The sequence below is a fragment of the Momordica charantia genome, assembly GCF_013281855.1.
Source record: "Momordica charantia cultivar OHB3-1 chromosome 8 unlocalized genomic scaffold, Mcharantia_2.0 BLBB01000008.1, whole genome shotgun sequence".
Classification (NCBI taxonomy): Eukaryota; Viridiplantae; Streptophyta; class Magnoliopsida; order Cucurbitales; family Cucurbitaceae; genus Momordica; species Momordica charantia.
This window is the reverse complement of record NW_028275166.1, coordinates 4,881,554-4,893,957: the sequence shown is the minus strand read 5'-3', so window position 1 is coordinate 4,893,957 and position 12,404 is coordinate 4,881,554. Positions and strand designations below refer to the sequence as shown.

General features: G+C 30.0%; 1 protein-coding gene across 1 annotated transcript; it reads right to left on the bottom strand.

Moving 5' to 3' along the window:
• Window positions 1-809: 809 nt before the first annotated feature.
• Window positions 810-5,158, bottom strand: LOC111013944 (glutamate receptor 2.5-like). Its single transcript, XM_022288499.2, has 5 exons — window positions 4,808-5,158; window positions 2,353-3,620; window positions 1,961-2,258; window positions 1,433-1,836; window positions 810-1,359 (listed from the first exon to the last, which is right to left on the bottom strand). Exons 1-5 carry the CDS (start codon window positions 5,061-5,063, stop codon window positions 991-993), a joined length of 2,595 nt encoding a protein of 864 aa, XP_022144191.1. The 5' UTR covers window positions 5,064-5,158; the 3' UTR covers window positions 810-990.
• Between the last annotated feature and the right edge of the window lie 7,246 nt (window positions 5,159-12,404).

Sequence of the window (12,404 nt, the reverse complement as noted above, 5' to 3'; positions counted from 1 at the left end):
AGTCAGAGACTACTCCAGAGAAAATTCGATGGTACATTTTGTCCGAGAAGAGAATTGTTGGAAATGAAACCAAAGTCTTATATTAACTAGGTATACTTTTGTCGGAAAAATATTTTCCCGACAAATTCTTTAGCTCTAAGGGAACGAATTGTTGCATCGGGAAAAACTCGAATTTGTTGTGGTGATACAAAGAAGATAATATGCACATAAGTGATAGACAACATCTTCATTGATACGAGATCCTTTTAACCTTTTCGATGAAATCAAAAGCAAAGTCATAAGAAAATGTGGAAGGATATAACCGAGTTTATTGAGAAGATATCTCTTCAGTACCAATAAAAACGCTTTGTTTTTCTAGAGTTGATAAGTTAATATGCCCAATAATTATTATTACTTAACTAAACTTCTGTGTACCTATTTTCTGGCCTATTATTATTGACATATATAATGGATAAGATACCATATAGATAATGAAAGCATGTGGATACTCCAACTTTCATAATATATTAGTCACTATGGTTTATGTTATTCTCATTATTTATCATGTGTTTTATTAAATTTTGAATTTCTATGTCATTTTTTTGAATTTGATAAATAGAGCGAGGATAAATACCTTTACCTTTGAATACACTTATATGTAGTGGTCATTTCACAAGGACAATCCAAGCAACAAAACAAATCGGTATTCAAAAAATTCATGATGAGTTGAGAAAATTTCACAAGGACAATCCAAGCAACAAAAGAAATCAGTATTCAAAAAAATTCATGATGAATTTGAATTTTCCCGCCCACCACTTTTGGCTAAAAAAAAATGGTAGTACCCAGTCTTGTAACTTTAAAATAGTTCCTTTAATTTTGTCACATTGGATATGACCTCTTTGTACATACATGTACATCACTCTACCATCTTTCAACCAAAGACAAAAATAAAACAAAACAGAAAATCTAGTGACAGTTAAAATGATCTAAATACAATTGCACCTCCATAATTTATGAATATATAATAAAATGGGGTTGCTGTAGCTGTAAGGTATGAACGTGTCTACCAATCCTCTTGCTTTGTTCTAGTCTAGGGGGTAAGGCCTGCTGGGCTTTATTGGGCTTTTCAATCGAGCCCATTTTTGTTGTCAATAACTGTAGGCCCATATACAACAAGACCAAGAAAGCAATAGTGCCACAGATAGAGAATAGGCCCAGGAAAGGTCCAGGCCCTAAGCCCTGCCCATCTGCTTGGTCAGTTGAAGAACAGTTGAAAGAGGCAAGTACGTTGGTTTCCAATTGTGGTATCTGTTTTCTCTCGGTTAATTCAGCGATTGATGCAGAAACATTAACAGCAAGAGCAGACCCCTTTGGAAAAGCCTAAAATGAAACAACTTAAATTACAAATTTTGAAGTTAACTAATTTAAAGTTGAAAAAAATAATAAAACTTACAAAGCCAATGCCGTTAAACTTGTAAGAGGAAGCTGCTGTGGTGTAGCCTTTGCAATATTTGGCGAGGAAAACTTTTGCCTGGGGGCTAATCAAGAAAGCAGCCTTAATTGTACCATTCTCAAATGCATCTGGGTAATCGTCTATGGAGTTTATCTTCTTAATTCTACCCTGCTCAAATCCGAGGGTCTCGTTGAGATACGTGCAAATGAAAGAGTTGGAGTTGCAGCCGATCGGGCCCTGCGCACCCATCTTTCTCAACGTTTCAACATCCAACACCGACGGCTCAGACCAAGATTTTGTCATCATCGATGTCAAACTTGCTGTGAAACTTGTCGTCACCACCAAAATCGCGAACAACCACGGCCCCAACACTAGTCGAGCCAACCCATTCTTTACGGGCTCCCCTGTAAAGATTAGATTGAAAATATTCAATCTGAACCTAGGTTAATTATTTAATTAAGATATTAGTAATCACACTATTTATATAATTCTCACGTCGAATATTAGGAGAGGTAAATTAGAACTTACTGTGCATGAAAAAGATGATGGAAACAGAAAACCACAACATGTTTCCAACACCCTTCAATTCATCGTTATTTTGACGTTCAATTATCCAAATAACAAAGGAAATGAAAAGATGCATGGTGGGTATTAACAGCCACATGTTAAGTTGAAAAGCATCCATAAAAGCCCATATCTTTTTCCATTTCTCTTTCTTCTCCGTTACCACCATCACAATATCTGCCTCTAAATACGCCGCTGTGAAATCGACATGTCGATATCGGTACGCCAACATTCCTATGTCTCCCACTGCCCCATCATATGTCTGCACATGAGTGGATCAATAGAATTGTTAAAAAAACCTTTGAATTATCAATTTATGCTTTTGAGTTCAATAAAAATTATAGAAATTTTGTTACCTTGTTGTGGACGGCCTCTATCATGTCATTGTATGTGCCGGTAAAAGGAACCAATTCGTGGGACGGAAGATAGGGCATATTGCTCATAACAGCGTTGAATACATCAATGGAAAATCCAGTAGCGATGTAATTCCCATCCAAATTTTTGCTCACTGTTACAAATTCGTGACACGCTCCATCCTTTGGAACAGCAAATTTCAAATTTTTCTTAGCCAGTTTTTTTAGCCTCGACAAGTCTCGAATAGCTGCATAATTTCTCACGTTATTGGGCTTAATTTTAGTGGCGGCAGCTTTATTAACTTCCACAGACCTTTCGACAAAACCTAATTTGGATGTCCAAAAAGCAATCTCTTTGTTGCTTCGCCCCACCACTTTAATGATTTGAAATTTTGGTGATTGCAATATTAACATCCCATTATTCTTGAATCTGACCCTTCCGCTAAGCCCTTCGAAATTGCTCCTTAGAATTTTCTCCCTCAGCTGATCACTTGAGATGAAATTTTCTCCCAACGATTCTATGGCTCTAGCAATGGCCCGAGAAGCATCATAAGCTCGAACGGCAAACATACTTGCTTTTGCTGGCTGTTCATCATTTGGATATTCTAAATTGTACGCCTTCTTAAACTTGGCTTCGAAGCTTCTGAATGAGTTTTTGGTGCTATCAAAAGAGGTTCGAAATCCAATGAGGCCTTCCATTTCGTTTAAAAATGAAGAATTTGATGTTTCAATAAGATCAAATACGTCATCTGAGACGATCCAAACATACCCATTTCCAACCAAGTTCAATTTCTTGGCTTTTGTCAAAAGAAGAACTGCCATCTCTAGAGAGAATTGGGTAACCATAAAAATTCCTTTCCTTTGGTTGTTCATAACTTTTTTCAATTCTTGATCGATCGAGGAAGAGGGAGACAAGGTCAGAACTTGTTCGATCTCCACATTAACAGATCGAAACGAATCAGAAAGGCGATGTGCTAGGATTGAAGGGTTTGTGGAGGGATGTACAATATTATTTGTAATTTCATGAAAGATTGTGACTTTTCGCCATTGAAAATGGGTGAGAATGGAGGCAATACATTTCATGCGGTGGTTAATATTATAGTTGGCAATTTGAATCAAAGGAGGGATTTTGAGTGGCCGTAATTGTGCAGTTGAAGTGGAAACGATGGGAACTCCGACAGGAATTTTATGGTCGGAAATGACAATCAAGTCCAGAATTGTCACCGATCCGACAATGGCTTTTACTTCTCCGTTTGTTATGAGGTCCAATCCTGTCGGAAAAAAGACAGTAATTGTTTCTTTAGTTTTGAAGAAGCTTGGTTAAGGATGTGTTTGGAACTATTACTCATGCATTTCGAAAAAACTAAGTGATTCAGGAGTGACTTTTGTCATTGTTAAAATTAATTAATCATTTTTAAGATACGTGGTGATTTTAGAAAATCAATTATTCTTGAATCTGTTTTTTTAAAATTATCAATTCTATCCTTACTCTTAAATATATTGTAGATTTGTATGTCCCACTTAATTATGATTATTTATATGCAGATATTAGTTAATTAAATTCAATGTCAAATCATGAGGCCGGTCAAATACTCTTCTTATATTAAACTCATTTAATTGTTAGAGTACAAAATCTCCTAGTAAGTCATACTACAGATGCCAAAGCGAGAATAACTCAACGATAATTGGTATATACTTCTAACTAAGAAATTTTGAGTTCGAATCCGCTTCCCAACATGTTGTACTAAAAAAAATAATAATAAAAAATCATACTACAATCTCACATGCTTGCTAATGGGTCGTCGCTTGAGGCTTTCTCTTCTTCGATCTCTATTTATGAATTTTTTTTTAATCTATGGAGATTATTTATTCTACATAATTAATATCTTAATTTTATTACTCTTTTCTTCGTTGCTTTTGTCCCATTATAACCATGACAAAAATAAAATAAGTTATAATTAAGCTAGGAGGCTAAAATTTACAAAACATGTCATTAGAGTGCTATATTTACAAGTCTAAGTTATCAATATTCATGAGATTCATCTTAAAAACGAATTAGCGGTGAGATTGGGTAGCTCAAGTGTATTATAAAACTTTTGTTAAGTCTCATATATTTTCAACGTGGGATCTTTAACATTTTATGACACTATCAATGGCCTTCCACATTAATAAAATAATAATTCGATAATATTTTTTTTTGGTGGAATGACTTAGAGAATTTATTAAGATAAATTTGAGAACCTGAAAAACTTAGGGAAGATTATTTAGTATATATTTAGCTAAGGAGGTAGGAAACTTGGGTAGGTCCCTCGAAAATGGTAACTCAACTTTACTCCATTTTGGAAGAGGCCCAAATGAAGCAAAAGCAGAATAATTAGATGATAAGCAGCATTCTGTTGCAACAAAGAACATGGTAAATGAAGTAAAAAGCTTGAAGATCAGATCATCAAGAGATTACCAGAAGAAGAAGCAGGAGAATCATGGAGGTGGAGAGGCTCCAATTCAAGACATGGGAAAGCCATCTTCATTGCCACCTTCTGTTGCTTCCCAATGGGAGAGCCGCTGTCGAAAACCACTCCAATTCTTGCAGTCTTTTGAAGGCTTTTTTGACACTTAAACAACTCCTGAGCATTACTTGTCTGAGGAGCTCCCAAGCCCACCAGCAGCAGTCCAAGAAAGCAGGAGAGGCCGCAGAAGCTACGGAGAAGAAGCATTTTTTGGCCTTCTTTTCTCAGTGAAATTAAATATTGTAAGTAGTTTTATGAGGATGGTTTGGTTTTATATGATGAAAAGTTTGACTGAATCAATGTGATGGTGGATCCCCATCAGCAAGTTAAGCTATGTAAGTGAATTGCCAAAAAAATTACATGATATAGAGAGAAACTCGTGTGAAATTTTAGCCCTTGACTTGAGAGATTCAAATCCATGACTTGGGAGAGAGAAAGGCGATTGAAAGGAAGTTTAAGTCAAATTCTACGTTTTTAATATTTGGTTAAAGGGATGAAGGAAGCTTCAGAAGATGTTCCTTTGTATTAAAATTTCATGGGTTTTCCAAGTCAACAATTGCAGAGCTTGCTGGATGGAGAAGGACTGTATAGGAAGACGATAAGTTTCCCATTTTTGGTTGGTGATATATGAAAATAGAAATACAAAAATATATATGGCTGTAATTTTTTGTCGATGAAAATATATATGGATCGTGTATTTCATTCAATATTTTCATTATTATTTTTTAATGTGTTTGGTAATGGGTTTTAGAAGTCAGGAATCTTAATGGGTATTTTAATACCAACTATTTGATTGAGAATTCAGATTCTATTTATTGTTTTCGGATTTATTGAACTTCATCTCAGGGATTTAGTGAATATGAATTTAGTAGCATTTTACAGATTTTTATTTAAAAATTATTTTTGAATTCTGTTATAGAAATTCTAGAAACAGCATTGTTATGTTTTTAGTTTTTTCAGATTTTAAATTTGAAACTTTAAAAATAGAATTACGTTATTAGAACCTTGAAACTTTGATAAATATATTATTTAATGTAATAAACTTATTTCATGTTTGTTAAAAATAAAGCAGGTAAAATATAATATATTATAAATTATAAAATAATAATTATATAAAATTTATTTTTAAAAAATATTAATAAATTAATTAATATTATTTTAGATTAAATTAAATATTTAGTTGGTAACTATCCGTAGTTTACAAATATATTACTAAACATAGGTTGAACAATATTTTAAATTGATACTTAATTTTGAAATAGCTACAAAACACATATCTGAAAAGAAAACAAATAATCCAGCCCTATTTTTTTTATTGAATTCTTTGTTTTCAGATTTCTATTTTCTAATTATCAATCAAACACACTCTTACTTTTTAAAAATTATGTTAAATTATTTCATTCTAAATTCAAATGGTGTCTAATTCGTCTCATAGCTTTCAATTTAGTATCTAATAAATTTTTGAAGTTTTTAAGGGTTTGATATCGTCGTATTTGACTTTTTTTTATTAATTCATGAATCTATTTTACATTTTTTTTTATATGCTCGTGATAGTAACCATTTGGTAATAAGTACTAACCATTTCCAGCCGGCGCCTCTCTTTTTCTTTTCCTTTTCTTTCCTTTTCATTTTAAATATTGATAATAAGTTAATAACCATTTGGGACCATTGATTTTAATTGGATAATTATTTTTCCATTTTACAATCACACAGCCTTAAATTTCGGTTGCTAAGTATACCCTTACATGCTCCAAAATGTACAAATCATCCCTCGTCTGTAAATATTATTACAATCAAATCCTCAAATTTTAGTTAAAACATATATTTTACATCATTTCTTTATGTTCTTAAAACAAGATGTTAGCTCAACACATCAATCTGAAAATCAAAAAATTTTCATGGTTAATATTATATTTTTCAACTTTTGTAGAATTAGAAAAAAAATATGTGTTAAATTGTAACAATTATATAGTCCCAGTCGTTACAAATTTAGTTCATGGACTTTTAGAAAATGGCCGATAGATTCATCAATTTTAAAAAGTATTTAATATAGATCCCTCCACTTTTAATTTTGTATCTAATAGATCTTTCGAGTTTTAATTTTGTGTCTAATAGATCCCTGAAATTTAAAAGTGACTAATAGGTCTTTATACTTTCAATCCAATATAGCTTGTTTTAATTAATTTAATATAAACTAATAGTAGAAGAAAAATAGATGAAACGAGTTATAACAAAAATGGAAAAATATCCCCCCAAACACCTTTTAAAAATTCAGATTTCAATAGAAAACAAATTTAAAGAATTAGCTTGTAAAATAAAATAAAAACTCTAATTAACCTCAAGTCTTTGTGCATCGCTTCCTGAGTGGGTCATTCTTTAATAATGCCAAACTTGAACAAGACAGTCAACTCTTATTTTTGTATATATATAGGAAGATTTGTCTGGTCTGAATTGGAAAATAAATTTCTTTTTGAGAGAGATGTTTATGAAAATTAAAAGAAGAAAAAAAGATAAATGCAAGGAAATTCTTGAAGTTATAGATTGTCAAGCTGAATTATTAATGAGTTGTTAATTTATTAGAATAATTAGTTAAATTATTTTGATTTACTAAATCTCTCTTATTAGTAGTCAATCATTTCTCTCGTCCTGTTAAAGAACTCAGAAGCCTATAAATACTTGTATTTGGTGCACTCAATATATCAGTAGAGAAATACACTCTCTTGACTCATCTTACTGATCCTTTATTCTCTGTTTATACGAACATAGGTTACAGGTTATAAATGTTGAGGTTTTCATTTTATGAAAATTAAAAAATAATTTATCAAATAAACATTCTACTATTTTAAATAAGTTTAAGTCTTTTATTAATGTGAACTAATTGATATTTTTTATATTTTATCAAATTTTTAACTATATAGTAGAAATATTGATTTATCTGTTAGGTAAATATGAAATTTATGAACATATAAAAATATGGATGAAAATATCCATGGTAATAGATGGAATAGTCTCATTTGAGCAATCTCCATGTTAGGTGGAGTAGAGTAGAGTTTCTAGTTCTTTATTGATTGACAAGTCAGCATAAGGCCTAAAAAGCCCACCATCGATGAAATTGATCCAATTAAAACCAAATAGATTCTGCAGTGAAAAACCAAAATTTCCCTTTTTAACACCGATACATTTTTAGTTCAATCGGGTGTGGGCGAAAATTAGAACTTTCTATTTTTTATTTTTTTGTTGATATATGTCTTAATCAATAAAATTATGCGCCCTTTTTGACCAACTAAAGCCCACACAAATACGAACCTTTCTTCTTTGCCTTATACAGCAATTATTTTGGTGTAACTTTATAGAGAAGTGAGCTTGTTCACTTACTTGAAGATCAATATTGTCAAACAAAGAGCTGGGAACTCAGTTGCTTTGATTCGCTTTCCTATTTAATTGCTGAAGGAAGATGTACTTGTTACTTGATGTTAGTATATCTTAGATTATTCTTTTAAAAAAATTGTAAATCACATCTCAAATTTTTCACAAGCATCAAATTTCTCTTCTCAAATTTAATGGTCTTGAATCATTCTCAATTATGATGTTAAATCTCTTTGTAAAATATTGAATATAATCACATTAACTAAAATTTTTTAAAAAAATTGTAGTTCTTTTGAGACTTGTTTAGGAATATTTTTGCTTCTCGTTTATGTTTTTTTTTTTGTGTGTTTATTTTTAATAATAAAAGCAAATTTGAATTTGATAATTATTTCTTATTTTTTTGTTTTTTCATTGAAATAAAGAAATAGAAATATATATGTTAACTAACTCGTTCTCTAAATTTTTTAAATAAAAAATAACCGTTTATATGACAGTTTTTTAAAATTAAATATATTTATGTTATATTTAATTTGTTTAAATATCTATTATGCATTTTATAAGTCAAAAATGATAAAATAATGTTTTCATTTATGCTTTGGAAAAAATTGAAAAACTGGGAAAAATAAATAAGAAATTTGATTTTGTTGTTTAAAAGAATTCTATATCATTTTTTAAATGTTTCCTAATAATAAGACAAACAGGCACAATTGTAAAACACTTATGTTTCTAAAATATTAAAACAAAAAATTGTGAACTTTACCAAACAGATATTTAATTACTCTCTAATTACTCTAACCAAGATTAATTACTAACTATTGCTTCGGAAATATGTTAAATGGACATGAAATCTTTCTAAATAGGAATTTAAACCTATCAAATATACATAGCTCAACACAATCAAGGGACAAGTACATACCTTTGTAAATTTATCTAATATCCATATATTTTGAAACAAGGATCAAAACAAAAAGATTAAAAAATTAGGAAAATGTCAACTTTTACCTAAAAACTTGCCAGTTGTATCAATTTTCACCCGAAACTTTCAATTTCATTCCATTGAACTTTAAATTTAGATAAGTGTGTCAGATTTTACCCTCCATTCAATCTTCAATAATTCACCACTAAAACTCTCAAAATGAAAATCAAGTTTTGCATGAAATTAAATTTGATTGAATAACTCCATAAAAACTTCCAAATTTGAACTAGGGAAAAAAAAAAGAAAAAAACAATCGCTATAATTTCATTTTTTACATTTTACTAAGCGTTAAAATTGATATTTTTTAAAAAACTACCTGGGTGAGTACCGAGTAGAAAAGGAACTTTCAGTACTTAATTAATTTAAAGTAGCAATTATTGGCCTCCTCCCTCCTTCACATACCAAACTACGACAGGCCCAGAAGCCAATTAATGTCCGCCACGTTGTTTCATTACCATTTACAACACTGTCGTGTAAGTAACAACTTAATCTATTTATTATAATTTATATTATTTAAGAAAAAAAAAAGAAGAGATAATGAAAAATATATATTTTATTGCATAATTAAAATTTAAAGGGTGGAACGTGGGACCCACTGCCCATTTACAGGTAGAAGTTAGGTCGGAAGATCCTTTATTTTGGATCGTCCCTCCAAACTTTCCTCCTTCCCTTCATCCAATCATTAATTCAACTCTTTTGCCAATCTCAAACCGAAATTCTCACTCTCAAACTTAAGAAGAAATATATTTTTTTTTATAAAACTTTTATTTTATTCCATCTATTTTTAAATTTATTTTACTTGAATCTACAAATTTATTTTGATTATTGAATTTTTAGAAAATAATCATTTTAATCTACCTTATTTTGCCACGAATTCTTACCATAGTTTTAATACATATTTATGTTACATGTATAGTATTTGAAATTAGGTCATCCATTTGTTAAACAACTAAAGGTAGAATGATTATAATGACCAAGTAATTGTTTAGGATTAAAATATAACTCTTAAATATTTAAGAAACAAAAAAATAGAATTGGACTTGAAATATTATCCATGAGAATAAGGTTTAAATCTTAACTTTTCTGAAAATATTATAAGAAAGGTGAATTATAACTTAAGAGATATTAACCATGGAAGACCAACCACGAAAGTGTTAATTTTAAATCATAATATTTTATAAATTCTTTTCACCATCTGTGAATTTATATCTTTCTTCTCATGTATCAATCTATGCGTATTTACTTGTATTTAAGAAAATTTAAATTTTCATTTTTAATAGAAAAATGTAGGCATTCGAAACCTCGGAAATTTAAAGACACCGTGTGTTTGAGCATAAAATTTACTTAAAGGATTGCAAATTTGGATTGCAAAAGACCTGCAAAATAGAGATGAACACTCTAACGTTAAAGTTAGTACTAATTTGAATTATTTCACTCTCAAGTATTTGCACAGATTCACGCGTACTTTAGAATGAATTTACCTTCGATTATTTATAGTTAACAAATTGTTAGGACCATGGTCAACCGTGATGTATGCTCCGGAAAATTAGGCAAGTCAAGCGGTTCGTTAGATCTCACGACCTTTACCTGGTTGGTATGAAAAACATATCATCGATTCTCACTTCTGTCGAAGTATGAGTATTCGGCCTACGTACCAAACACATGTCTATTATTTTTCACCCACATCCCTGTTGAAAAAAAGTAAACAATAAAGACATGTGTGTTCCTAGTAACTCCATAGAGGACAATCCAATTGAAAAATATAATTGATTTAAGACAAACAAACATTGATCAAAATCAGAATTCCAAAATTTGCTAGTTAAATCATAATAAACATGGAATATTCTTTTACAAATTAAATTTATAATCATGTTTGATACACAATCTACAATTTTTTTTTAATCAACCCAGCTTCAGAAATTATTATCTTGGCTTATCAATCTACTTGCAAAAAATTATGTAAATATGATAAATAAATTAAATTAATAAAGTTGAATTCATTTAGTCTGTAGATTGAAATTATGTTATCTAATTATACTTTTGTAAGAAAAAACAACAAATTATATCTTTTCATACGTAAGTCCCAAATGTCAAACATATGCCTTTTTGAACATTTATCTCATGATTTATACAAAGTATAATGTTTTTTTTTTCTTTTGAGAAACATACAAAGTATAATGTTAAGTCAACATCTAAGAAAATATTATTCAATTTATTGAGCTTTTGATGAAATCTTGATTAAAATGTCCATAAAACCCTCTACCTTTTCCTTTTCAATTAAGTCCACATAAAAGCAAGACACTTAGATGATTCCTTTAAAATATGAAATTTTCTAGTGACATCGCAAATTATTAGTATGGTTTTTTAAAAATTCAAATTAATTAAAAATGTATTTTCATTTTATATATTGTCAAATAACTTTGCTTGGTTATATTATAATAAAAAATTATTAATATTTATGTCATTTTTCGTAATCCTAATATAGGCTCAATGTCAATCAAGTCACGATCAACCATAAAAAAATAATGACTTTTCTTCAAATTATTTCATTATATTTTCTCGATAAATTTTTTGTGGAGGGGGATCTGGCATTTTGACGAAATCGTCCCTTAGTGCGTGGCTTTTAACCTTATCAGGATCTGCAGGCGCACAAACGGACAAAGATAATCGGGTACACTATAGACTATTACAAATCAATACATTTAACCAATATTTTTTTCTCTCTTTACCGTGAGATATATTTCTAATTAAGAGGTTGTGAGTTTGATCCTCAATCACATGGGTGGTACTAAAATAATTCATTAAACCTGATACTTTTATATATCCACCACTCAAATTTTTAAAATTTCAATTATATCCATAAATAATTATAGATATTTTATTGTTAACAAGATTAACTAAATGATAATTTGACCGACATAATAAAAAAAAATAGCAGACAATCGGACAAAATAAAGTAACATGGTGTATGAAAAAAGATTTGATATGTAAATTTTAAAAATTGGGCATAATGCACATGCCTTTTTAAATTTTGCCTAATTGACCCTAAACATATTAGGTTCTTATTTAATTATCAATAAGAACCGTAAAGAATAAAAGTCAAAGTTCAAATACGCAACATTAGTACATTTAAATCTAAAACATGAAAAAAAAAAGCCGAATAAAATGATAGTTCTAAAAAAATTATGAGTAGATTAAAGGACTAT

Bases quoted from the DNA above. Each gene is read 5' to 3' on its own strand.
- LOC111013944 (XM_022288499.2), bottom strand. From the start codon at position 5,063: ATGCTTCTTCTCCGTAGCTTCTGCGGCCTCTCCTGCTTTCTTGGACTG. The intron at 3,621-4,807 runs GTAATCTCTTGA...TTTTTCCGACAG, and splicing joins TTCTCCTGCTTCTTCTTCTG to GATTGGACCTCATAACAAAC. The intron at 1,837-1,960 runs GTAAGTTCTAAT...TAATCTTTACAG, and splicing joins CATCATCTTTTTCATGCACA to GGGAGCCCGTAAAGAATGGG.